Raw genomic sequence first — 26,628 nt, forward strand, 5'->3', positions numbered from 1 at the left:
TGAAAACCCCTCCTCTTCTGTCTCAGCCATGATGGTGGGGAATTGAGATGATAAACCAATTATTAGGTGTTTATGCCTGTTACCACTCACTGGATTTCTTTGACTTGTTTTCAGTCACCTAATGCTAGGGTGGCTCAGCTGGTGTGGCTGCAGGCACAATGGCACCTGTCCCTCTCAGTGACCTCTCATCCAAAAGCCATTGCAGCAGTTGTTCCCCTGGACATTGAGTGATCTTCCCGTTTCTCATTGGGTGCTGATGCCTTGGCCTGCAGCTCCTGCTCATCCCAGGCACCCATCCCTTGTCTGCTCTTTGGAGAGGATGGACATGTGCTTCCACGTTGCTTAGTTAATTTTAGGATGGAGCATGTGGGCTGGATTAAACTGATGTGTGGGACATGGGACGCTGCCCCTTTCTGTGAGGATTGCCAGCAGGGAGATGAAGTTTTTCACATACACCAAGATAGCTTTCTCCTCCATGCCTTCATCCAGTGGAAATCCATTGTACTTAATCTTTTATATCCTAAAGTGATGTGAAAGTTGGACTGTGTTGACTGTTACCTCAATGTGCTGTAACGTAAAAGCACCCAGTATGACAAAATACAGCTTGTTTGCACTGGTTCTGAGCTATGCAGGACATTTTACCCAGTTCTTTCGTTATTCCAAGCGAGGGCGATTTGCATAAGGATAAGACGTACGGAAAAGGAAACTGGGAGTGGTGGATGGCCCCAGTGCCTGTCAGCCCTTGCACGAGGAAGCACGGAACCCTGTGCATGGAAGGAGCTTTATGGACTTGACAAGCCCTTACAGAAGTGCCGGGTGCTTGTTCTCCCACTGCGGTGTCTCAAAGCATTGACGGGGGAGTTTGGAGGGTTTGCGGGGTTTTTTTTGAGTGGTGGGAGCAGCCACTGTGTGCAGCACCATTGTGGGTGCGGTACCCGCCCCTCACAGCGTTGGGAACAACCTGTACCGCGGCCATCGGGGAGGGTTGGAGTTTGGTTTTTTATTTTAAACAGCCCCTGACGCGCGTTCGGGGCGGACACGTCCAGGCCGCGCTCTCCCGTTTGCGCATGCGCGGCTGCCTCCGCCCGTGTGAGCCGCCTAGCGGCGCCGCGCCTGCGCACTGCGGCGCCGTGACGTCCCGCCCGCGCGCCGGCGGGCGGGGGGCGGGGGGAGAGGGCGGGGGCGGGACGGGACCGGACGGTGCGGGGAGCGCGGAGCCCCGGCCCGGTCCGGTCCGGTGTCCGGCCCGGAATGCACCGCAGCGCCCGGGAACATGGGCCGGCAGAGCCCGCCGCGCAACGGCGTCGGCGGCCACGGTACGGGCTGGGCCGGGCCCGGCGGGCGGGGGGCGGTGGTTCCGCTGAGGGGGCGGGGGCTGGAGCGCCCCCTGCGGGCGCGGCGGCGCCCCCTGGCGGCGGGGCGGGGCCGGCGCTGCGCTCGGAGCCGCCCCGGCGGGAGCGGGCGGGGGAACCGGGGATCCCGGGACCGAGCGAAGGGTCCGGCCCACCTCGCGGCTGTGCGGCCGCTGCGGCCTCGGGCGGACTGGAAGCTGCCGGCCCCGGTTGATGCTGCTTGACCCGAGCCGGGCCCGAGAGCGGTCCCCGCTAGTGACCGAGGGTTCTGCGGCAGCGCCGAGCTGGCTAGACCTAGCGAGGCCGTGTGTCGGTGCCCGGTGCCTGCAACGGTGCAGAAGCACCGACGGACCCATGTGGGTTTTAGACCACCCTCACCTTGGGTTTATGTCTCTTCTTCCAAGGGTGAACCTGCGAGTTAAGGTCTCAAAACATTTTTTGAAATGCACTGGTTTTGATCATACTCGCAGCTGTTGTCCCCTGTGTGTTTGAGAAGTGTAAATATTGGTGTCTTTATTAGTAAGTTTGAGAGGAGAAGCCTGCAAGATGTGCTCCTTCCTTCCCACTACTCCTTAAGTTCTTTGTGTGTGAGTAGTTCTTTCTCCCATAGGCTTTGTCTCCTCCTTCCCGAGGTATCGGTATGTGACAGCCCAGTGTGTGCGTGTGGCAGGGGATCAGGAACAGCTGGGGGTAGAGAACTGGCTGGGGATAGGGAACCGGCTGAGCAGAGCTGGCTTCTGTTGTGCAAATAACTCTGCTTGCACAAGAGGCGGGAAAGGAAATAAAAGAAACTGTATTCACTGTGTGAGCGATTGGAGATTTAATGTTACCAGGAGCTTGGAATTCGGAGGGAGGTGGAACTCTGTCGTAGGCTTTTACAGATTGTTTTGATCCAAGAAGTTTTTTAAAAGGGTCTTTGAGAAGGAACAGCATCCACTCCTCGACCTACTTAGCGTCTGTGTGTGTGAACAGCCTGCCGACCTGCCGGCTCCCTTCAGACTTCGCTGAGAGCTGCACTTCCAGCCCGGAGCTCGCAGGAACAGGGCCAGGGCAGTGGCTGAGGTGCCACATAGGCAGAGGAACGAGCTCCCCTATCGCTGCCGGGAAGGCGCGGCCTTGGGAAACAGCTGTTTCTCCATCGAAATCCTTTTAATTCCTCCCACCCCAAATCCTATTTGGACACGTCCCTCATAGAACGAATCCTGCTTGGATCCTAAGAGTTGTTGCATCTATGGGAAAAGCCATTAGGGAAAGGCAGTGTTTGTGGCCTCATCCTGCACTCCAGTCCTACAGCTGCTCAGCAAAACCTCCTTACTGGGAACTCCTCTAGTGTGGGATATTGAGTGGCCCTCGGCTACTTCTCTCTTTCCTCACATGAGGCAGTGGTGACAAATTCCATCATGTGGTGTGAAGTAGTGTCCTTTCTCCGCTCCCTGGGAAGCACTCTGATGTCCTGTAAGTGTCTCTAACCCGAGCTTTGTGTGTTACCCCCTTCCCTCCCTGCCCCGAGTTCCTGTGCTCCTCAAAACAGTGGGAATTGTTTCCTACTGGCTGAGGTGTGTGTGTGTACTGATGGGTGACAGGTCTGTGTTTGTTGTAGGACAAGTCAACATGCTTTTGATTCTTTAACTCTGGTATAATTATGTCCTTTCTTGTGTCTCTTGCTGTCAGTGGAAATACTTCTTCCTAGGACAGCTGCACCTGGGAGTCGGTAGGAACACAATTTTGGGAACACTTTCCTAACCTTTTTAGAACATTTTCCTAAGTCCTAGTCTTAGGAAACACTCGACATCTGAGCTGGCAGCTGCATCAGAGAGCAAAGAGTTTCAGGATGGTTTTGCAGGGCTGTCTCGTTCCTGTATGGAGCCGTGAGTCGTTAGGAAGGACAGGAGCCAAGGGCTCCGTCTGGGCACTGCTGTGGCTCTGGTGTCAGGAGGAGCAGCATTTGCCTCCCAGAGTGGGACCCCCAGGGTTGATAGGGAAGTAGTGAGAGTACCCTTTGAGATTCTCCCAATGCTGAGCCTGCAGAAATGGGGACACTCAGCTGGAGGGGTCACCACCAGAGTCATCCCTGTCCTGAGAGTGTGACAACTCTCCTGTGTCATCTCCCTTGTGTGTGTGTGACATTGCTGTGAGTGGGCTGTTGCTAGACCCTGCTGTGTGTTGGCACTGCCTGTCAGCTCACATCTCTGTGACCTTTTGCAGACTTTGATGCTAAGAAGAAAAGAAAAGTGGCAGAGATTTACCAGGCTCTGAACAGTGACCCCATCGACGTGGCAACGCTAAGGCGGATGGCAATCAGCGAGGGCGGGCTGCTCACCGACGAGATCCGGTGCAAAGTGTGGCCAAAGCTGCTCAGTGTTAATACAGACGACCTGCCCCCTCTTCCAGGTATGGAACAGCCTGGACTCAGCTGCTTGGGAGGAACAGCTCAGTGACCTTTGTCACTAGAGGAGAGATGTTTTTTCTGGCCTGCCTTTTCCCTGTGTGTGTTGCATTTCCCACTAAGCTCATGTACAAAGGGGGACTCACTGCAGCACCAATACTATATTGTATGTAAACAATACATGACTCCTGAAAACAACATTTGTTGTTTTCTTTAGTGATAGTCATGGAATTAGTTCGATGTGAATGCAGTCAGCATAGCCCTGAGCGTTAGCTGACATATGTAAGTTCACCCACAGCAGAAAGAATCAGACTTGATTTGTTTTGCTCCCATGAAGAGGTAGCTGTGCTGAGCCCTGTTGTGACCAAAATTCTCCCAAGATGTCTCTCCAGGAAGCAGCTGTTGTGTGAAGCATGTGTGGTTTTTGGTCAGAATAGGCACAGGGACAACAACCTTCCTGATGAAGTACCCACATGGTTTTTAAACCTTAGCAATGCAGGAGCTCTAGGTCCTGTAGCTTTTATAGTCACCCAGGACAGATTTTGTTGTTGTTCCTGATTCTGTGGTCGTTTGGAAACGTGTATCCCCCCACCTCAGTCAAGAGCCAGGTGACATTAGGGTGATGTGAGGTGACCAGAGCTGCTGGAAGACAACGTTTAACTTTACATGATTGCATTGAAGGAATTTGCTGGCTCACTGAGCTTTTCTGTTTTAACTGTCTTAGCTAACCCTGGCTTTATAAATGATTCTTTGTGGTCTCCACAGCACCCCTCCAGTGTTGCTGCTGAGGACACTTTGAATTGCACAGCAAAACTGTGGAGCAGAGATGTTTCTAAGAGTGCTGGGAATGCTGCTGTCAGTTTAAGCATTTTAACATGTGTTGTCTAAAGAAATAATTGTCTCATTTGCTGTTAGTGTCAGACTGTGTGGCAGTGAAAGTGCAGGGACAGGGCTGACATGAAAAAGGGGATATACAGTGGAGTAGTGTGTGTGTGCAGCTTTATGTCCACATTCAGCAGGGATCTTCCCGGCTCCCTCACCTCACTCTCCTCCAAGTGCCATTGCACTGCTTCATGTTAATCCTGTTGCTCTTTTTCTCAGCAGGGAAGGAGCTGCGAGAGGACAGTAAGGATTACCAGCAGGTGTTACTGGATGTGCGGCGATCCCTGCGCCGCTTCCCACCAGGTGAGAGGGGATTCTGCTCTTCCCGCTCTGCAGGGGCAAGAGCAAGGCTGTGGGGCTCCTCCTGGCTCAGACCTCCCTGGGAGGCTGTAGAAGGTGACACTCCATTACTTCAAGGGCCTGACTTCTAGAAAACTTTTTACTTGTGAGCTCACAGCAGCTGCTTCTTGCAGTGAAGCCCTTCTTCAGCCAGCAGTTTCGTTCAGCTGTCTCTGCACAGATGGTTTTTGATGTGGCTCTTCCAACGTTCCACTTCCCCTGCCCCACTGAGCCGCTCTGCCAGGAGGCTGCTACTGGCAGACAGTTGCAGCAGAGAGAGGACAGAACTTGCATGAGTCCAGCACAGATCTTGTGCACCATGACCTGTTGAGATTAGGACAGGTGGAAAGCTTGAGAAATACGCCATTTGCTTCGGTTTATTTTAGTCCATGGTCTGGCTCAGGGGCAGGGCAGGTGAGTTTGTCTGTGCTTAGAACAGCTCATCGTATAAAACAGTCTCAGAATCAGCTCCTTGCACCAAATTTAACTGAACTTAGAACATTTAGAAGCAAAATGTTTTTGCAGTTGTGTAGTTCTGATGGGAGGCTGGTGCCTTGTGTTATTTATAAAACACTAAATCCAGCAGCTCTCTGTGCAGAGCAGTTGTTATTTCTGGCCAGAATATGCTTCCTTCTTCTGCCACTTTTATTTTGTATAAACACTTGATTCACTCTGATTCTTGCAGGCGTGGATGCTGTGTGCAGGCCTGATTCCTGGAGGCTCTGCTCCTACGGATTTTTTTGCCCTTGAATGGCAGCCTCCTGCCTATTTTTAGCTGCATTAGTGAAGCAGAGGAAAAGGAGAACTTTATCATTGCAGGATCTCCACTGAGACTCTCTGCTTGGCCTTTGGGCGTTTTATCTGTTGACAAAGACTGCCAGAAACTGGCTGCAGCTGTGCAGGGCAGGAACAATGTTTTCCCTGTGACATTCTGTCCCTAAACACACGTTGTTAGCAAGGAACTGATAGAAAGTTGTGCCAGTGGAGGCCTCGCAGTCTGATGCAGTGGGCATCGTTTCTGTGAAAATGGGTCCCGTTTAATTTTTTTCTAGAACTCCTGGGAAATTAAAATTTACTAAAACGTCCTCATCAGTGCTGGATGTGCAGAACAATTCTCTCTTCACAGCAGCACTGTGCAAACATCTGTAAACCCTGCTCCCATCCTCCACAATGGCTTCCTTGCAGATAAGGGTTCTGCAGATCTAAAGATTAAACCTCTCAGCAACTGGCCAGATTCCCCTGGTCCTGCAGAGTTTTGGGAGACAGCATTAGGGCTTTGGATAATTTTTTCTGCCAGTTTTACCACCTTTCCCTGTACACCACATCCCTTGGGATCAGGCAGGTTAGTGAATGCATAGGTGCTCTCCTTGCACACCACAGTCACCCTTGCTCCTACAACAGGAACTTGTAGGTGACACAGCTGTGCCACCTCTGCTGTTCCCACAGGGATGCCAGATGACCAGAGGGAAGGATTGCAGGAGGAGCTCATTGATATCATCCTCCACGTTCTCAAGCGAAACCCCCAGCTCCACTACTACCAGGGATACCATGACATCGTGGTCACCTTCCTCCTGGTGGTGGGGGACAGGCTCGCCACAGCACTGGTGGAGAAGCTCTCGACACATCATCTCAGGTACTCAGTGGGAGTAGAGGAGCCAACTACGTGTCCTCAGGCTGTGGGGACACCTGTGCAGGTGGCCTGGAAGGGGAGCTGGGAAAGCAAAGCCTTGGGTTAAAGCAGCTGCCTGTCATGCCTGTACCCAGAGGGGTGATTGAGAGCAGCCTGACCACACAACAGCATGTGGCTTTGCAAGGAGCTGTGCCCAGGGGAAGGGATAATTGAAGGCTGTCAGTTAATTTGTAGCATCTCTTGGAGTTGGAAAAGCCAACACACATGCATTATCCATGGTTGTGTGGCTGTCAGGGCCTCTCCAGGTCCTGTGGGCTGGCTCAGCACCTGCCTCACACTTGCATTGCTCTGGGTAGTGTGGTCTGTACTACCAGTGTCCTGTACCCCACATGAAGAGTCTTTCCTGTTTGTCCACTGAAATAAGAGCAAGCTTCCAGCTGGAGAGTGTGGTTTGGAGGGATTATCTCTTCTTTCCCAGATTTTGGGTGCTGGAAAGGCTTTATGGTTCTTATGTGCACTGCAGCAAAATAAGAAGTGTCAGCTGACAGCAGCATGATGGTCTGGGCCTGGATTCTGTGTGCAAGTCAGCCCTGTGTGTCCCAGACAAACTGGAAGGAGGCTGCTCCAAAGAGACAGAATTCGTTGGGGATGGGGGCCACCCTGCCAGCAGGGCTGTTTATTGCATGTACTTCACCTTCTGCAGCCTCCCTGGAGGGAGAGCTCGCTGATGTTGTTGCTTGACAAAGCTTCTTTTAAATCTTTCCTCAGGGATTTTATGGACCCAACAATGGATAATACCAAGCACATTTTAAATTACCTGATGCACATCATAGACCAGGTGAACCCTGAGGTGCATGACTTCATGCAGAGGTATGCCAATGTTCCCTTAGAGCCTCCTGGCTCTCCCCTGCCTGTCTCAGGTTACTGTTCACAGGGCCATTTTCACCAGCACCACAGTGGCTTCCTCAGGAAGTCAGCAGCTGTCTCACAGCTGATGGTGACACCCCAAAGCCATGTGGCACTCATTCTGAGCAGGCTCAAACCTGTGCTGCCGTCTGGGGGGGGTTTAATGGTGCCATCTTCAGCCCATTTGTCTGCAGTCTATATTGGAAGGGCTGGGGATTTGGGGACAGTGTTACACAAATACTACAACTGCTTCACATGGCCACTTGTGTGGCTTGTGGGACCTTGCTGTAGTTTGTTGTTAGTTCTGGGGATAACTCCCAGATTTTCCATTAGGGACACACAGGTGTGCCTGGGCAGATCAAATCAGAAGCAGGAAGGTAAATGGGAAGTCAGTTTGGAGCCCTTTTTTTTACAGCCACAAAGTCTTTGGGTACCAAACTGATTGCAAACTCACAGAATTAGGAAACCCTCAGAGTAGGAAGGAACCCAAACATCTGTCTGTGCTGCAGGACTTCAGTTGCCTCAGGCCAGCAAGCCAGCCAGTGCCATGATACATCACACATTCAGGGTCCCCTGAAAGCAGCGTTTGGCCTCTGCTGTGGCCCCCACTGAATGTGACACAAGTAGTGGCAGCACTTTGCCTTAGGGGGTGGCACAGGGGATAAACACTTTGTGTCAGAGGTGCAATTCCTGCTCTGAGGGAGTTCAGTGCTCCACTGACAGCCAGCTCTATTTCTCTAGGCACGACTGTGCAGTGCAGAGGTGGCTTGGGAGCATTTCATCCCTGTTTCCAGGCTGACTAATGGCTCTTTATCTCTGTAGTGCCGAGGTGGGAACCATCTTTGCTCTCAGCTGGCTGATCACCTGGTTTGGCCACGTTTTGTCTGACTTCCGGCACGTTGTACGATTATATGATTTCTTCCTGGCTTGCCACCCGCTGATGCCCATTTATTTTGCAGCTGTGGTAGGTATTGATGGAATGGTCAGGGATTTACTGTGCTGTTCTGAGGTGGTAGGAGTTTGGGGCTGCAGAGGGAGGCTGGCAAACCCAGTGCTGGTGCTGTCCCCAGCTGTACCCTGCTCTACAGATGCAGTCGGTGATGTCCTTCGTAAAGCACAGGGTAAAGGGCAGGTGGGATCCAGGGGAACTCAGGGCAGCCTAAGGGTGTCCAAATGTGCAGGCTGTGCCAGTTCAGTGCTGTGGAGGCAGCATGACACAGTGGTTTTATTTCCTTTCATGTGCTGGTCCTGCTTCTGGTCACGTACTGGGATCCCTGGCTGGCTGGGGACAGCCCTGCACTGTTCATCCATCTGCCCATCCTCCCATGGCAGAGGGAAATATCATGAAGTCAAACCCTGCTGAGGTTCTGCCCACGTCTCTGACCTGCCATTAACAGGATCTGCTCAGCAGACAGACCTAAGTACCCTGAAAGAGGCTTTCCATGGCCTCAGTCTCAGAAGGGGTTCATTTCTCTTCCCAGTGAATGCTTCACTGCAGTGTGTCCTCTTGAAGAATATCTTTCAGCTGGAAGTAAAGTGGCATTTTTTCTGGCTCTTAAACAAGAGTCAGCCTGTGCCAAGGAGTTGTCCCCACTTCCTTGTCTGTCCTCACTTCTCTACAGATCGTGCTGCACCGGGAGCAGGAAGTTCTGGACTGCGAGTGTGACATGGCCTCTGTCCACCACCTCCTGTCCCAGATCCCACAGGACCTTCCTTATGAGTCTCTGATCAGCAAAGCTGGGGACCTTTTTGTCCAGTTCCCACCTTCTGAACTTGCCAAGGAGGCAGCTCAGGCAGCTCAGGCAGAACGGTGAGTGCTCGGCAGCCCATGGGTTCCCTGCATCCCCTTGCCAGGTCTTGCCTCCCTGTGGAGATCTTCCTGACCAGAGGCTGGTTCCTGAGGTGAGCTGGGAACATTGCTTGACCTGTTCCTTCTCTTGCAGAACTGCGGCTTCCACTTTTAAGGACTTTGAGTTGGCATCAGTGCAGCAGAGACCAGACACTGTGTTGAGACAACGTTTCAGAGAACGGCTCCGAGGGGAGGAGCGGCTCCGAGGGGAGGAGCGGCCCCGAGGGGAGGAGAGGACAAAATCCGTCTTGACAAAACCCCGGACCAACCGCTTTGTCAAGCTGGCAGTGATGGGGCTGACGGTGGCACTAGGAGCAGCTGCCCTGGCTGTGGTGAAGAGCGCACTGGAGTGGGCACCCAAGTTTGAACTGGAGATTTTCCCCTGACACCGGAGGAAAGGCCTTTGCTGTCACTGCATCCATCCCCAGCAGGAAGGGCTGATGTTTGATGAAGGACGTGTCCAGAAACGACCTGTCTGAAGATTATTTTTTATTCTTACTGCGTCCAGTAACGCTTTTGGCCTTTGTGACAGAGAGTGAGGGAACCAGCCCAGCAGGACGGTTCCCCACACCATGCTCCCCTTGTTCCTATCTCCCTGTGCAAGGGTGAGCAGACAGGCACTCCCGCTGTCCCCTGAGGAACCAGAGGTATGGACAAGTTTGCCTGTTTAGGCTGTGCTCAGGTGACTGTACAAAAGGAGAGCTGTGTGTGGGCTGTGCCCAAATGATCCTGCATTCTCCATTGGGGAAAACTAGTGGGAGTGAGAGCAGATCCTCACCTGGAAGAGAGTGTCCAACTGGGTTTGTTCTGGGTGCCTGCGTGTGTGAGGGTGGAGGACTGTTGCGCTCCTGAGGAACAGGGCAGCCCTTTGGCTCTTCATTGCTCCAGTGTGCCCCACGATCTGCCTTCAGCTTTGCTGTTGCTCCAGCTCTTCCCTGTGCTGTGGGCACCCTCTGAGCAGAGCCAAACCTTTCCCACACTCTGGCCAGCACAATGCTGTGAGCTTCTCTTCAGTGTGTAACACTCCCTGGCTCTTTTTGCTTCCACATTTTTGCAGCCTGATTTGTTTGCAGGGGCTAGGAGCAGACCTTAGCTCCCCTCAGCTCTCAGGCACTGCCACTGCTGCACTGGCAGTACTGTGACCATATCTGGGGTCAGTGAAGTGAGACACGAGTGCAGTTACCCTGCTGAAGGTGTGTACTGTAATGTGCCAGGTTATGCTACCACAAGCCTTAGTGGCATCGTAAACACCCATTGCAGACTTCTTTAATAGCTCTGGAAGTGGACACTAACATGGAGAAAGGTTTTTTCCACCTTGTGAAACACTTTGCACCAGATAGAAGTTGTTGCACTAAGAAATGTGTCAAAAACCTCCCCCACAAGCTGATCAGGCTTCAGCATCGCCTCTAGAAATAATATGAGGGGTTTCCTAGAAAGGCCACCCTGAACCCTGCATCGCTCCCATCTCCCCACCAGTCTCACTGGCAGTCCCAGCGCTCCCTGCCCTCCAAGTTAAGCAGCAAATCCTTCTAGACAACTCAGTGTCTCACTGAGACAAAGCCAATAGACACACTCTATGCCTCTACCTCTCCCCCAAGCTGCTAAATCTCCCTCAAGTGCCCTTACCTGAACCTCACAGCTCCCTCCCGCTGCCCCATCATTGCTCTGCTGTCCCCAAAGCCATCTGTGCCATACCCAGGGCTGCACACCTGAAAAGGAAGTGTTTGTTGAAGGGATTTTGGGATAGAGAAGAGAACTCATGCCCTGCAAAGCTCAGCATCCCCCACTCTTACCCCTCTTGGTCTATAACCACCCTGGGTATGTTCTGGTTTGCCCCATGGGCCCTTGCTCATGGAAGGGCTGTGCCTTTCTGGCCAGAGGGCAGGTGGGCAGTTGTCATTCCTGGCTTGTGTTTCCATGAAGCTCTGAGCAGGATTTCCCTTTGCCTCTGCAGGTGAAATGTGGAGTGTGTGAAACTGCTCTTGTGCAAGCAGGCAGCAAGACCTGTTCCCTCCTCTCCTCAATGGTGCCAGTGCCCTTGAAGAGATCTGGGCCTGCTCAGTGCACTCCTCCCAGTGTGGCTGAAGGCAGAGCCCATTCCTTGGGACCCCCAGAGAACAGAGCAAAACTGGAGGCAGGATCAGTTAGCACTTTAGAAACCATTGGTGCAGGAGAGTGTGGTGACCTGGGAATGCTGCTGGAGGGCCCAGGACCGCTCTGCACAGCACCCTGAAGGAGGAGATGGCTGGAGCCCCCCAGGAGGAGCCCCTGCAGCCCCTCCATTCCCTGGCCGTGATGCACTTTAGTTCTTGCATTGTCCCCTGGAGGGGAGAAGGGCCTGGGAGGAGACCGTGGCTGCAAGTGCTTCAGTTACTCTGTACAAAGACTTACACACCCCCTGTAAATGCAAATTTCTACAAACACTAAAACTGTAAAATAAACAGTTACACACTTCCTGCCCTCCCCAGGCTGAGGCTGCCAAATCTGCTCTTGTAGCATCCTGTGGCCCAGAACTGGCACCTTCCCTGCAGTGGCCAGGCCAGCTCCGTGTGGCCTCACGACCAGCAGCCCTGTGGGAAGAGGAGCCAGGAGCAGAGCCAAAGGGTGCATGCGTGCCCCGGTCACTGTTCTCCATCCATCTGCCTCCCTCTGGGCCAACGCCAGGCCTTGTGTGTGCTGCTGGCTCTCCAGGCTGTCCCCTCCATCAGCAGCATGGTGCTGGAAATAGCCTGACCTCCCAGGCTGCCCTGTACCCCAGGCCGGGTGCCTGGCTGCAGGAGGAGATCCCAGGCATGATGCCCAATTCCCAAGGCATGCTCTGCTGAGCAGGGGTGATGCAGCTGCCTTTGCCAGGCTGGAAGTGGGTTTGGCTGGATAGCTCAAGGCTGCCAGTCATGTTGGCTGTTTTTAATTGCCTGTGGCTTCTCCAGGAGCCATTTTCTCAATAGTGCTTGGAGCCCTTTGGGAGGGATACCCTTTGGGCAGCAGGGGGGAAGGAGGAGTGGTGGCAGGAGGTGTGTGACACCTTTAGGGTAGCCAAGAGGCCATGCCACGTATGACTCAGAACCAGGCCAGTGGCAATGCGTGCATGGGCCTGTGTGGGCCACGTTGGACACTGGACAAGAACCCCGTGTGGCTCCGACGTTTGTTAAGGTCAGGGAGGCAGTGGTGATGGCCAGTGAGCTCTGACTGTGGCTGCACCATGCTCCCAGCAGTGCCCCTGCATAGAGACCATCCCATTGCCGGGGGCTACAGTGACACCATACTGGAACATTGCTGCCCCGGGCGGTGCTGGGGCCCCTCCCGTGGGTGCAGCCTGCAGGCTTGGGGCGTCACCGTGGCATGGGCAACCCCTGCACTTCTCCCTCCCTCGGGGACAGCCCAGTCCCCAGCAGCGCCGGGGCAGCAGGAGGGGCTGGCAGTACCCGGGGATGCTCTGGGCTCCTCTTGTTGCCGTGGCAACAACTGCGGCGAGACTGGGGGCAGGGGTCTGGGTGTGATGCAAGTGGCGCGTGACCTCGTGGCCCCCCCGGGCCCCCCTGTGGGTCTGGATTAGCACCCCCGGTTCCCTCTCTCTCCGGTTCCACCCTGATTGCCCTCGGTCCCCCTCCCCTGGCTGAACGACTCGGGGCGGCGCCGGGATTGCCCACACACACACGGGTGGGGCGAGGGGCTGCCTATGCACAGCACATACGTGCACATACGTGCACATGCTCACACTGCTCCCAGGGACGCCCAGCCCTCACTGACTGATGAGGATGAACCTCCCCGCTGCGGGAGAGCCCACAGGAACCGGAGCTCAAGGTGGAAACTGATACACCTGAGGGCTGGATGCTGGCCACTGGGAATCCCACATCTCCCTGGGGACTTCACATAGCCCTGGGAACCCCAAATTCCCCTGGGAGGCGTGAGGCAGCACAGAAGGAGCCAGAGCCGTGGGGAGCAGACCAACACACTTTATTCCATAATCACAACAGTCAGGATCATTGTTAGCCGAGGTTCTGCAGAGCAAGGGCCAGCCGTGTCACACCCCAAGACAGGCCCAGATGGGGTCATCACTTCCCCTCGGCTAAAATCCTGTTTCTCCAAGATAACAGACACAGGGACCCTTCACTAACACAACACTACAAAGGTGACCCCGAGCGCTGGCGCCCGTCCGCAGGCTGCGCCGGGGCCCCGCCAGCTCCGGGGACCCCCGGCCCACTCGGCCACCGCCAGGGCAGCTGCTTCCTGAGAGAGGTTTGGTTTATTTTTATTATTTATTATTACTATTATTATTATTATTCGCTTTGTCTGGAGTGATGACGGGATGTCGCACGCGCACGCACACACGCTCGCACACGCATGCCAGCCAGCACCGGGCAGCGGGGGCGCAGCGGGAGGGGGCCGCACGCTGGGAGGGGTCTCTAAGCACTACAACCACACGGCACGGAAAATCCACCACTGTCCACGACGGTTCTCCCTGACAAACACACCCGGCGAGACTTGAGGAGGGGAACAGGGGTGAGGACAGGGACAAAGCGGATGATGTTGTGCTTGCGGCCAGGGCGGGAGACCCCGGCGCTGGCTCTGGTTCTGGCACTGACCCAGAACCTGCTCCTGAGGAAATATTTTGCCTGACAGTCTGTGGAGGGATCACCCTGGCTCAAGGGTGATGCACAGCACATAGGGGACCACCGGGACCCCCTAGGAATGGAAGCTGAGCCCTGAGCTGCAGGGTCAGCAAAGCACACATGTGATGTGAGACCCTCAGTGTGGCCTCAGGCCTTGCTGGTACCTGGGGGCTTTGGCTTCCCCATGGACAGGGATGGAGGGCAGGTGACTGTCAGCCTCAGTGCCCTCCCAGAGAACCCCTGGCCACAGCATGGGGTGGCTGTGCACCCCAAGAAGGCACCGAGGTGCTGGGTGAGATCCATGTGTGTCAGAGAGCTCTGGGGCCGCCGGACCCCACGGGAACCCCAAACCCGGCTCACACATGGGAAGGGGCTTCAGATACTCCTGGCGCGGGGCTGCCCAGGGGGCAGGAAGGCAAAGTCCCCCCGAAGCGGCGGTGAGGCGGGAGCAGGCTGCCAGAATCACGGCTGTCTCGGCGCTTATTTGGCTTTTCCACCTTTGGGGGCGGGACTGGATCCGGTGGGGGACGGCCGGGGAGGGAGGGGACGCAGAGAAGAGGACGCGCTCTATCCAGGGAACACGTGTCTGATGCGTGATGCCCGCCTGGCTCCGCAGGCTGGCACCCGCACGGGGGTACCGAAACACCGTGGCTAATGCCAACACACACGCACAGCTACCGCTACACACCGATACATCTACACTGCTGATGGTTGACCATCGCGGGGGGCCTCGAGGGGCCCCCAGGGACTGGGCTAGGGGACATCAAGCATCCCTGCAAAGGGCCCGGGGACACACCCCTCCCTGCGCTGCAGTGCCTATCCCCACGGCTGAGCCAGGGCCACCAGCAGCTCCAGCAGCAGGGCCAGGCACCTACTCCGAGGCACCTTTAGGACACGGGAGGGGGATGTCCTTCCCCTGGTCACAGCTCAGTCCAGCCTGACAGCAAGGGGCAGGCACAGGGTAGCCTGTGACTGGGGGAACCGGCAGCCCCAAAACAGGGAGGCAGAGCCCCAGGCAGCGGGTGCTCCACTGCCGCCAGCACCCCACTGGCAGGGAAGGGTCCGAGGGGCCCCCACAAACCTAGACCCCCTAGGGAATCAGGGTCATGGGGGGCTGCAGGGGCTGCTTCAAGCAGCGGTTGCTGCCGAGCCCAGTACAGCTCTTGCAGACGCTGCTAGCCCCAGCCATGACCACGTCCGCAGGGATGTGTGGGGTCCCCACCCAGCACAGCTGTACCAGAGCGCAGCCCCTGCCCCCCCAACCACAGCCTGCGGCAGCTGCCGAGCCAGCACTGCAGCCACGTGCTCCCGGCAGTGGGAGGAGGCGGCTGTCGCAGGAAGGAGCCATTAGGAAAAGCAAAGAGAATCCCAGCTGGAGGAGCCGCTGCAGCAGCATCTTCCCTGCCAGCATATCCCTGCTCTTGGCGTGGCCGGCAGCGGAGCCTAGCGTGGTGCTGTGTGGAGAAGCCCTGAGCCAGAGCATCACCTACACCCCACACGCCCACCAGCACTGGCTGCAGCTGCTCTTAGACCAGTTTGGGTGGTTGCTTAAGGCAGATTTCCCACAGCTGCCCTTCCCTGCCACCCCGGCAGCACCACACGCCAAGGGAGGGCACAGTGACACCCGGCTCCACTGGCCAAGGTCAGCCAGCCCACAGCATGTCCCACACGGGTACAGGCTCCAAAGCCAAAATGAAGGCTGGCTGCTTAGTGAAGGGCTGGTCCCCATACAATTTTGGGGTGACTCCGGACACGGGCTCCCTCCGTGGCACAGCTTTCCGTGCACAACTGCCTGGCGAGAGAAACAACACAGCCTCCCGCGCCCACGTGCTCGTCACGTGTGTGCAACTTCACTCTTCCCAAAGCGAGTGGCGGGGAGCACACACCACAGGGAAGGAGATACTGCTGTGGGACACTGAACCTCCAAGCCGGGGACACCTCACAAAATAGGGAGTTGGGAAGGGACAGTTTGGCATGGCTCGGCATCCCTCCCCGAGGGCTGCAAAGAGGAAGAGGAGAAAATTGAAGCCATGCGTTCAATGCAGTCAAAAACCAAACGGAATCAGCCGTTCTCCAGGGGATGGGGAAGGTGGGGTGGGCACCAAGAGCTGGGGTGGCATGGATGCTCCTGCTTCCTGGAGAGCGGGAGGGCACACGGTGCTGGCAGAGATGGGAGCGGCCGGGAGCAGCCATGGCTGTCAGCGCCGGGGCCATGGGGGAAAGCAGCCGGCTGTGACAATGAAAACCCGATGAGATGCATTTCACGGACAAATAACCGCGGCGGGCGGCCATGCGTCCTGCGGGCACGAGGCGAGAGTCGGACAGACAGACGGATGGAGAATGGGTGTGTGCCAGGGGGTGGGGGGAGCAGGGGCTCTGCCTTCCAGCAGCTTCAAGGCAAAATACCTGATTCCTGCATGTAAACAGCTGGTTTCGGTTTGTTTGTTTGTTTTTCCTGGGTTGTTTTTTGATATGACCTGATTGCGGGTGAAAATAAAAATGAGCGTTACCTGCAGAGCGTGGGACTCAGTAGGTAAAGACCAAGTCCGAGATGCTGGACATGAGCCAGTCCCCTGCTATCATCTCCGTCACCTCGGGCGTGCAATAGTCCGGGAACTCGAAGTGCGAGGAGCCTCCTCGCGGGTAAAGGTCGTGGTCCTTGTCGAAGACGGACCAGTCCAGGGCACCACAGGTGGCACTGGCAGGCGCCCGCCCGGGCATGATCCCCAGCAGCTCTTCCTCCAGCTCCTCGTCGGAGGAGCTGAAGGAAGAGGGAGGAGACCCAGCCGATATGGGAGAGGGGGACCCACTCTCTGGGGACCTCGCTGGCTCCGGGCAGGGCGTGGTAGGGCTCAGGGGTGCAGGGGACTCCTGGGGGCTGTGCTCCCCGTCGGGTGCCGGGTGCCAGGCAGCCGTGCCAGGCACCACAGGGCTGTCCTCAGCGGGCACCTCTGGTGCGGGCTCCTGCGGGGTGTCGGGGCCGGTGGGCAGCTTGGCGGGCTGCCTGCGGCTGGCAGAGACACGGCCCAACACGGAGGGCTTGATCTTCACTGGGAGCCGCGGGCGGGCTGCTCCGGTGCCCACCTTGCCCTTTTTCCGAGGCCGGTACTTGTAGTCGGGGTAGTCAGCCATGTGCTTGAGGCGCAGGCGCTCGGCCTCCCTGACAAAGGGGATCTTCTCGGAATCGTGGAGGAGCTGCCAGCGCCGGCCCAGGCGCTTGGAGATCTCGGCGTTGTGCATATCGGGCCACTGGTCCATGATCTTGCGGCGCTCGTGCTGGGACCACACCATGAAGGCGTTCATGGGGCGCTTGATGTGCCCGCTCGGCGTCTTGCACCAGGCGGGCTCGGTGTCACGGGCGGGCAGCGGGGCGCAGGGCTCCCGCCGAGCCTCCGCGCCCCGGCCCCGCGGGCCGCGCTGCACCATCCCGGAGCCGCGTACCCCGCCGCCGCCTCCTCCTCTTCCTCCTCCCCTCCCGCCGCCGCCTCCCTGCCCGCTGCCGCCTCCCCGCCCGCCGCTACGCGCCGCGCCGCGCCGCCCCCATTGTGCGGAGCGGGCGGTGGCGGGGCGGGGCGCAGGCGGCCGCGACGGGGCCCGGGGGCGCACGGCGGAGCCGGCTCCGCCGGGGCGGCGGCCGCGGAAATGTTCCGGAAGGGCCCTGGGATGGCCCGGTGGTCTCCGGCTTGGAGATGCTCTGCAGCGGTCCTGTCCCGGAATGCTCTGCGCCGATCCGAGGATGCTCTGGAATGCTCTGTAGCACCTCGAGGATGCTCAGTACCGGTCTAAGGATGCCCTGTAGCACCTCGAGGATGCTTGGTACCGGTCTGAGGATGCTCCGGGATGCTCTCTACCGTCTCAGGGATGCTCCACACCAACCTGGGGATGTTCGGCGGCGGTTCGAGGATGTTGCGGGATGCTCTGTACCGGCTCGGGGATGCCCCGCACTGCCCAGGGATGCTGCACGTCGTGAGGGCTCCGCCCCGGGGTTGCTCCGCTCCCCGCCGTCCGGGTGATGCCTCCCCGGTTAAATCGGCAGATGCTGCGGTCGGAAATGGTGTAGGGCGGTTGCGGCGGGTCCGGGTGCGGGTCGGGAGTGCGCGGGGGCGGTGCGGGCAGCCCGGGAGCCGCACGCCCCCCGGTGCCGCTCTTATAGACACGGCCGCCCCGCCCCCGCCGCCCCCGGTAAACACCGCCGCGCCGGGTCTGTCAATGGAGGACCCCGCCCCCCGCTGCTCATTGGCCGTAGGGCGGGGGGGCAGATCCCGCTCAGCCAATGGGCGCCCGCCGAGAGGGGTTGCTGGAGAGAATGGCAGGGCGGCACGCCCCGGTACCCCCGGTACCGCCCGGCTACCCGGCACGCCCCGGTACCCTGGTACTCTCCGGTATTCCCGGTACCCCCCTGCTAGACACGGCACGCCCCGCTAGCCCCCGGCAAACTGGTACACCGATGCCTCCCATACCACCCGCACGGCAGCCTCCAGTACCCCTATCCGGGCAGCACAGAACCCCCGGTGACACCCGGTGCCTTCAGACAAGCATGCCGGTACACCGGTACCTCTCTGTGCCTTCAGGCACCCATCCAAGGACGCTCCAGCTCCTGCCAGTAACCCGCTGCTCCCCCGGTCTAAGCACCCCGATGTCCCCGGTGACCCTGACATCCACACCCTCGGGAGTACCCACACCCCTCGCGGTTCGCCGGGAGCCTATGCACAAGTCTGACGGGCCGGAACACCGAATATCACCCCAGAATGCTGCGCTCGAACCCTGCCCTGCCGGCCCACTGGGCTCCCAGGACACCCACTGCCCCCGGTCGTCCGGGCAGAGCCCCGGTCCGGAACAGTTCCCGGGCCGCTCACTAGGGCTTGCACCGCTCGGCGCCACGCGTTGTGGGAACACCGACGCCTTCGTGGACACATCCCCGCCACCCATTCCAGCGTTGTCTCCCCGTGGGTCCGCCCCCGGCGGAGACGGGAGCGCCGGGCGGTGAACGCGCAGCCCACGAGGCGGACACGCGGCTCCCCGGTGCCACGAGTGGGGCCACGCCCCTCCCTGTCAGGCCACGCCCCCTCCGCTGGGCGGCACCAATGGGGCGGCGGCGGCGGCGCTGTTGCCCCGGAGACCGCGGGCTGCCCGCCGGGGGCCGCGCCCATTGGTTGTTGCCGCCGCGCGCGGGCCCGCCGGGGGCCGCGCCTATTGGCTGCGCCTCCGCCGCCAGTTGCTGTGGTGACAAGGGACCGCGCGGGGCCGCGCCCGGCCCGACCGGGCACCGCGACTGACCGGGCGCCACGGGCTGCCGCCGTCCTGCGGTCTGAGCAGGAACTGTGGCCTGTCCCGACACTGCGGCCAGCCGGGACACCGGGACCTGCCCTCCCGCCGGCCCGGCCCGCAGCCCCGGGAGTTGCCCACGCCGTCTCTTAGCCGCGCTGCACGGGGAACACCACACAGTTCTCCACCGCAGCTTTGCACCGGGCCTACGGGCGGCGCCGCCCCGAGCCGTTCCCGCTCGGTATAGCCGGAGGTCATACCCGGTACCGGTCACCCGTATGGCCCTGGCAAGGAGCGCCTGCTCGGTGGCTCCCACACACCTCCGGTCTTCACTGCCGCCCCGCCGGTGGTGGGTGCCCGTGGAACGCCCGCGGCGTCGAGCAGTTCTGCGGGGCCAGAGGCGGCTGCCCATCCCCGTTGGTCCTGTGCACCGGGCCCGCCTCTACCCAGGCTTCCCGGGACTGCCGTTCTTCTACTCCCTCCCGGCCCCGGCCACCCTGCAAGCAGCCCGGGGCCAGTCCCGCCGGGCTGCTCAGGCTGCCATAGCTGCTTCCAGCCCCGGACACCCAGACCCTGCCCGATGGATCCCGTTCCGGTGGATCCGGTCCCGGTGTGCTGTCCCGGTGCGGTGCCGGGGCGGAGCCGGCAGGGGGCGTCCCTTCCGCCCGTTCCCGTGAGCTTGGGCCCCGCCCGGTCCTCGCTGTGGCCGCGGGGACCGGCTCGGGTTACAGGGGACACGGGGCATCCCCAGATGGGGTTCCTGGGGGGCGGTGGGACCCGGGGATCCCTGGAGGGCAGAGGGTGGTGAGGATCAATGGGATGTAGGGGTGTCCCAGGAGGAAGAGAGGCTGACAAATGGACAAAAGAGAGAGCCGGGAGGAGTTCCCCATAGACCAGCCGTTCCTCCATACTGTCCCTGGCTCCAGCTGGCTGCTGGAGCACCACTTTGCTTCCCAGAACCATTCCTGTGTGGAGTGGCACCAGGCACGGCGACAGATTCCTCCGTGCTGCCAGTGCAAGCAGCACTGCCTGAGGGTAAGGTCAGGGTTGGTGCAAGGGGAATTTCCCAGCTCTTAGGAATCAGCAGTAACTGGATTTCTCCCTGTGCAGAGCATGAAGGCAGTGGTGCAGACCTGCTGTCAGAACTGTGTGGACGCAGTGAGGGCAGAACTCCAGAAAATAGAAAAAAACAATGGAAAATAATCTGGGAAGCTACTTGCTCACATCACTGTGAAATGAGTCTCTACAGTCATGTTACCTTTGCTTTCCATCCTCGGTTAAAGACAATGTGTTGATCTTATAAATGTCAAACAATTCCATATCTGAGAATGAATCCCATTTGCCCTGTGGGGATGATCTTCCCATCAGTCTGCCAGGAGGGAGAAAGCCCTGTGACACATGGCAACCTTTGCTTGGAAGGGGGGGGCGGTTCTGCTCATGGGATCGTTCCTCCCTGGTGTATCCCAGCTCCTGCCACCCGGGTACACACAGGGCTTGTTTTTCATGAAAATACCACCCTGTTGGGCAGACACTCAGCCAGCAGAGCAGCAGTGGTGTGGGTGTCAAGAGGAGCTGGATCTCCTGCACCAGGGTCTGAGTATGTCTGTAGCTATGGAGGCAAAAGCTGAAGGAGGAGGAAAGCCTGGAACATGTCAGGAGGGAGGAGGTAAGTGGCTGTGTGATAGATTAGTGGAACTTCATTTTTTCTGTTAAAAAAAAATGGTAAAAAAGGGGAATTAATTAGCCTCAGCAGCTGGTGGGGCTGGGGTTACTGAGGGTGGATGGGAGAAGAGTTAAAAATAGCAGGAAGGCCCAAGTGGAAAGTTTCTGTAACATCACAAGTCAGGCATTTGGTGCTTACCCGCCCTGACAGGCGGGAGCCTGTGCCAGAGCCCTCTCCACCATCCTCAGCCCTTTCCCACTGACCTCCCTGCAACTTTTCACACGACATCACCAGCCATTCGGTTTGCTGATTAACCCTTTGCTTCCAGACGCTGGACTTGCATCTTGAAAGAGCATAATCAGCCACAAATTGCTCAGCCTGGGAATGTGAGGGTGCAGAGGAGCACAGTGCTCATGCTGACCTCCCTGGGTCCCTGCATGTTGCTGGCAGTGTGTGGAGCCCGGAGGAGCTGTAACCCCCTCCTCTATCCATTCCTATCTGCATTTTAGCTTCCCCTCCTTAAAAATCTTCCTGTTTTCAGAGGCCCTGGGTGGAATTCACTGGTAGGTCTGAGCCCTATGCTGGGACACTCTGGATGCACAGTTTGTCCTCGGCTGAGACGGAGATGGATGAGGCAGCTCTGAGCAAGCCCAGCTTGCCACACTTGTCCCCACTGCAAGAAAGCAGATGCACCTGGCTGCTCCAACGGGCTTTCTCTGCTTCTGTTTGTCTTTCAGGTTTGACAGGAGAGTAGCTGAATTCATTCCTTCTCCCTCTCAGAGCCTCAGGAGTTGTGTCTGGCTCTGCTGCTCTGGGAAGGCTGGCAAGAGCTGAGCCTGCCATACACAGGGTGGTCTGAGGGTGGTGGAGCAGGACTTGGGCTGGAACCAATTTTGATGGCTGGCAGAGTGGTCAGTGACTGTGGCAGACCACGAGGCATGAGAAAATACTGCTGGATTGACTGGGGGGTCAGGTTTGGCTCTGATTTACACTGAACAGGAGCCAGGCACTATCCTGGTTTAGAAGTGTTTCCCTCTTCCCCTAGCTGCTTGCATGGTCCTGGGTCCCAGAACAAGCATCTGGCCTGACCCCACTGAAAGCCAGTGGAGAACCCAGGGGACACAGACAGGGTGGCACAGCTGACACAAGGCAGGCTTCCCTCCACCCACATGTGAGACACGGAACACCTCTGAGCACAGACCATCTGAGCAGCGCCCCTGCTCCTGCTTCTGCTCCTCCTCATACTAAAACAGCCAAAGCAGAGCAGCTTATTCCCCCTCTGTGCTTTGCCCCTCCTAACTCTGCTCTCTCTCAGGTGCATGCTGGGTATCGAGGTGGTCCTCAGCATTCTCACCAAGGAGGGACACTTGTCTGATGTCACTCGTCTGATGCCAGCCCCCTGCCCAGTGCCTGGACCGGCCAGGCTTGGATGAGGTGCCAAGCTGACGCCATTGCTTTCAGCCCTTCTTCCCCCCAGTTCTTCCAGCACCTTGGGCATTTGCCGATGTGGTTTTATGGCACAACAGAGGTATTACTGTCATTCCTGCCCTCCCTATCGCTGTGCTCTGATCATGAGGGATGTCCCGGGACCAGCCCTGATGCCATGAGGTCCTGCCAGTAAGTATATCCCAGTGTGGGTGGAGTGGTGACCCAGTGTAGGGTCAGAACAGTGCCCGCACTGGGACACTTTGGGACAGTGCTGCCAGTGCCCGGGATCAACAGACAGATTCAAATAAAAACAGCTCCTTCAACTGCCCATGCCAGGAGACCCCCAGCCTTGTATTCCATCACTGCATCTTGGAGATGGAGCTGCAAAGCCAGGCTCTGGGCTTCGACGTCCTCAAAAAGCACATCCTCCCCTGGGCAGGGCAGAAACGGACCGGCCTCGGCTTGCTCTTTCCTTGGTGGAACCGAGCCTGGGGTGGCAAGGCCACGGCCATGAACCCGGGTGACGCTGCTCCACACAGGACCGGAGCGTGGTGGAGCCCTCGCCCGCGGCAGCGCATCCCACAGCATCCCGATGTAACCTCTGCCCCCTATGACCGAGGTGAGGGTCCCGGGCGAATTCGCTGTTCCCCGGCACCGCCAACCCCGAGAAGACCTCGGGGGCCTGGCCGAGGCCGGTGCGGGCGGGGGTGTGTCCGGCAGGGGAGGGATCGGAGCGACGAGGGGCTCCACCTCCCGGGGCTTAAAGCCCAGGGCGGACGGCGGTGCGGGCGTCCCGGGAAAGTTGTGCCCGAGTTGCCATCGGCTCAGAGCGGGAGGAGTTCCAGGACCGGCAGCGGCGCGGTCGAGGGCTGCCGGGTGCGAGCCCTTCGAGGCGACACCCACACCCCCGCCCACCCTACGGCCCCCCTGCCCTTGGTGTTGGTGATGACTCTGAACACGCAGCCCGGCAGCAAGAGCCCGCTGCGACGGAGGGCCAGCACCCCGCTCCCGCGGCCAGGCGGCTCTGGGGCCACTTCGCGGGGTGAGCCCTGTCACCCCCAGCTCGGCCACACCGCCTCCGAGCCAGGCGGCAGGGCCCCCCGCGCCAGCTGCTCCTCTGACTCCTCGGGTTCCCCAAGCCTCAGGAATCCCCGGTACCGAGTGGTGCTGCTGGGTGACCCCGGCGTGGGGAAGACCAGCCTGGTCAACCTCTTCGCCGGCGTCCAGGAGAGGGACCTGCTGGACCAGCATGGAGGTGGGTGTCTGATGGGGGGATCTGCTGCAGGGTCACCTGCAGGGCATTCCGTGGTCCCGTGATGGGACAAACTCATGTGCGAGGCGGACAGGAGCCCGGGACCCGGCTGTCTGGGAAGTGCGGCGCTGACCGCGTTCTCCTGGTGTCCCGCAGGGGCTGCGTACGAGCGCAGGCTGACCGTGGATGGCGAGGAGACCACGCTGCTGGTGCTGGACACCTGGGAGCCAGAGCAGCGGGTACGGTGGGGCTGGGTGTTGGGGTGTGCCAGGATGTGCTCAGGGGACATTGTATGGGCACAAGTGCTGTTTTGGGGCCTCTGCGTGCTTTGAAGGGCAACCTGGAGGCCCCCTATCCGTGTCTGGGGCTCACCACCGTGGAGCACGGGATACACACTGAGCAAGACAGGCTGGGGTCACATCTCTGCCCAGTTCTGTGCTCACCCTCCGCGGGCATGGGAGGCTGCCCTCCGTGTTCTCACTGGTGTGGGTTCTTATATGATAATCTATTTCAAAATGCATGGAAATGGTTTGGGAATGGGGCTGAAGGATCCACGAGTGCGGGTAAATCCACGAGTTGGTATCATCAGCCAGAACACTTTAACGGCCAGAACCGTTCCCCCAAGAGCCTGGCACAGGGCATTCCTCATGCCCAGAACATGAGGTATCTCCTGGACAGAAATACCAGCGCTGCTGTTACAGCCTCCCTCCTTCCCTTCATGCCAGGGCCCTGCATTCCTGTAGGTGCCACCAGGCAGTGAGTCCTTGGGAGTGGGGATGGAGTCAGTGCCCAAGCTGTGGACAGGGGTGCAGCACCCGCATGCACTGAGGTTGTGTTTGCACTTACCTGCACTGCCCAGAGATGCCCCAGCACTATAACACCCCAACAATGGCCCCTTTTTTTTTTTGCTATGGCTTATTTCATACTGCCCAGCACTGCCTGGATCATGCAGGGTGCAGCATCCACCACACTGTCCCAGGGCATTCCCTCACCTCCCCACACCAAGCTGAGCCCACAGCCCCAGTTTGTTGTTGGTAGAGAGGAAAATTCCCAAACACTCCCCTAAAAATCAAGAGCTTTTAATCTTCATTTAATTAATAAGGTAACAAATCTGTTCTCCACAATGTGGGGGCTGGTAGGGTGCACTGACAGGTCCCATCAGTGCCAGGGCGCTCTGCTGTCCCCTAGAAGTGGTCATGGCTGTGGATTAGTGACATCTTGTTCCTCATGTGGTGACAGGGTGAGGAGAGCCAGCGCCGTAGCCACTGCCTGCAGATAGGGAATGCCTACATCATCGTTTACTCTGTCACTGACCGGGACAGCTTCGAGAGTGCCTCAGAGCTGCGCATCCAACTGCGCCGTGCACGCCAGGCTGAGGACATCCCCATCATCCTGGTGGGCAACAAAACTGACCTGGTGCGGTGCCGTGAGGTGTCCGAGGAAGGTGAGTAGGGAGCAAAGGTTCTGGCTGGTGGAGACCCCTGAAGGGGCTCCATGCCTAGCTGCTTCACCCACTTCTGTCCCCTTGTCCCTGGACGTGCAGCTGCTGTTGTGCATGTGGCAGTGCCCGTCCCATAGCACTTTGGGGTGCCAGCAGGGCCGTGCATCTCCCTGCCCTTCCCTTGCAGAGGGTCAGGCCTGCGCCGCCGTCTTCGACTGCAAGTTCATTGAGACGTCGGCAGCTCTGCAGCACAACGTGGCCGAGCTCTTCGAGGGGGTGGTGCGGCAGATCCGCCTGCGCCAAGGGGGTAAAAAGTCCCACCTGCACCCCACGCCTGGCCAGAAACACAAGGAGAGCCTCGCCAGCAGAGCCCGGCACTTCCTCGACAGGCTGGTGACCAGGAACAGCAGCAGAGTGGCCCTCAAAGTCCGTTCCAAGTCCTGCCATGACCTGTCTGTGCTCTGAGAGCCACAGTCCTGTCCCTCCACACATGCCAGCTGGGACTCTGCTCTCTGCCAGCAGTGTGGCCAGTGGCTCTGTGGAGAGCTCAGACAGAGCTGGAGTGATGCTGAGGATTTGGAACTGTTTTCACTGGTGCTGAGGGATGTGAAGGTGCTCTGGATCCAGCCACTCCCCTCCAGGAGAGGGGATAAGTGGGACCAGGTTCATGGAGTGGAGGATGGGATGGGTAGCTGAACTTGGGGTGGTGAGATTTTGGATCACAGCTGCTCCTGGAGCAGCTGTGCCCCAGAGCAGGGCTGGAGGCTAGCAGGAGTGTGGCAGGTCCCGCTCACAGTGCCGTCCTTTGCAGGGCAGCAGGGACTGCCAAGGACACAGTGGCATTGTCCATCTTGGGCAGCCTGGAGCCTGGCTGGGAAGAGGGGACAGGGGAGCAGCAGTGGCATCACCTGGCACCCTGACCCTGCTGTGCCAGGGCTTTGTGCCATGTCTCACTGACACCAGTGTTTCTGTGCTCTCTCTGTACTGGTGTGATGGGGAAACCCTTGATCTGCAGAATAAACCGCATCAGGGAGGTACTGTTCTCTGCTGGGTCCCTGCCCTGGAGAGTCACATCCCAGAGCTACATGGTCAGATTGAAGCTCTGTTCCTTCCCTATGGCGAGGGCTGAGGATCTGCTTCCTGCTCTAGCCAGGTCTTGGCTGGCTCCTTTATTAGCTGGACTATCTTAGAGCAGGGAGAGCCTCTGTCCAGGGCTTCCTTTGGCCACCCTTGGTGGAGGTCCCAGTTCCTCACCCAGTGGTCCAGCATCGTCCCCTGTGAAGCCCCCTGCATTTCCCAGCTCTGGAAAAGCCTCTGGGAAGACCTGAGCTCTGCTGAGCTGCAGGTTTAAAGCCCCTCAGCACGGTGAGAGCCACAGCCTGGGCAGGGAGCCGGGCACTTAGTGGCTCCTGTTGCCCCAGGAAGGGGCAGGGAGCAGGAGCCAAGCAGAATGGCACAGCTAGGAAGGGACGTGCTTGGCTGCAGCAAGCAGGGAGTGACCCCTGGGAGGCGATGCTGGAGCTCTATGGGCTTTGCCTGTTGTTTTTAGGCTGTGCTGCCATCCAGCAACTGGGACACCACGGGGGAACCTGCTCAGCATCCTGGGCCTGATGCCGGGGAGG

The 26,628-nt window shown here is 58.4% G+C and overlaps 3 protein-coding genes across 10 annotated transcripts; 2 read left to right on the top strand and 1 right to left on the bottom strand.

Annotated features, from left to right (window-relative positions):
• Positions 1–1,183: 1,183 nt before the first annotated feature.
• On the top strand, positions 1,184–11,807 carry TBC1D20 (TBC1 domain family member 20). 6 transcript variants are annotated; one of them, XR_015807321.1, is made up of 9 exons: positions 1,184–1,316; positions 3,558–3,743; positions 4,843–4,923; positions 6,406–6,592; positions 7,358–7,459; positions 8,318–8,459; positions 9,118–9,305; positions 9,439–9,991; positions 11,299–11,807. XR_015807321.1 is itself a non-coding variant. In XM_014890157.2 (8 exons), the coding sequence occupies exons 1-8, from the start codon at positions 1,274–1,276 to the stop codon at positions 9,728–9,730; spliced, it is 1,224 nt and encodes a 407-aa protein (XP_014745643.1). In that variant the 5' UTR covers positions 1,184–1,273; the 3' UTR covers positions 9,731–11,807. The 6 variants fall into 6 exon arrangements, 4 of the variants coding, with proteins under 4 accessions (XP_014745643.1, XP_088031011.1, XP_014745641.1 ...); XR_015807320.1 differs by lacking the exon at positions 1,184–1,316 and adding an exon at positions 2,651–2,807 and having other exon boundaries at positions 4,840–4,923; XM_014890157.2 differs by having other exon boundaries at positions 4,840–4,923; positions 9,439–11,807.
• A 4,540-nt stretch (positions 11,808–16,347) lies between these two features.
• Positions 16,348–17,383, bottom strand: SOX12 (SRY-box transcription factor 12). Its single transcript, XM_014890073.2, has one exon. It carries the CDS (start codon positions 17,381–17,383, stop codon positions 16,484–16,486), a length of 900 nt encoding a protein of 299 aa, XP_014745559.1. The 3' UTR covers positions 16,348–16,483.
• Positions 17,384–19,907: 2,524 nt separating this feature from the next.
• REM1 (RRAD and GEM like GTPase 1) lies at positions 19,908–26,048 on the top strand. 3 transcript variants are annotated; one of them, XR_015807352.1, is made up of 4 exons: positions 19,908–22,502; positions 22,628–22,932; positions 23,453–23,568; positions 23,722–23,740. XR_015807352.1 is itself a non-coding variant. In XM_014890154.2 (4 exons), exons 1-4 carry the CDS (start codon positions 23,259–23,261, stop codon positions 25,469–25,471), a joined length of 876 nt encoding a protein of 291 aa, XP_014745640.1. In that variant the 5' UTR covers positions 23,058–23,258; the 3' UTR covers positions 25,472–26,048. The 3 variants fall into 3 exon arrangements, 1 of the variants encoding a protein (XP_014745640.1); XR_015807351.1 differs by having other exon boundaries at positions 19,909–22,502; positions 22,650–22,932; XM_014890154.2 differs by lacking the exons at positions 19,908–22,502; positions 22,628–22,932 and adding exons at positions 24,805–25,009; positions 25,194–26,048 and having other exon boundaries at positions 23,058–23,568; positions 23,722–23,804.
• The last annotated feature ends 580 nt before the right edge of the window (positions 26,049–26,628 follow it).

Source organism: Sturnus vulgaris, chromosome 17 (genome assembly GCF_052056855.1).
Source record: "Sturnus vulgaris isolate bStuVul1 chromosome 17, bStuVul1.hap1, whole genome shotgun sequence".
Classification (NCBI taxonomy): Eukaryota; Metazoa; Chordata; class Aves; order Passeriformes; family Sturnidae; genus Sturnus; species Sturnus vulgaris.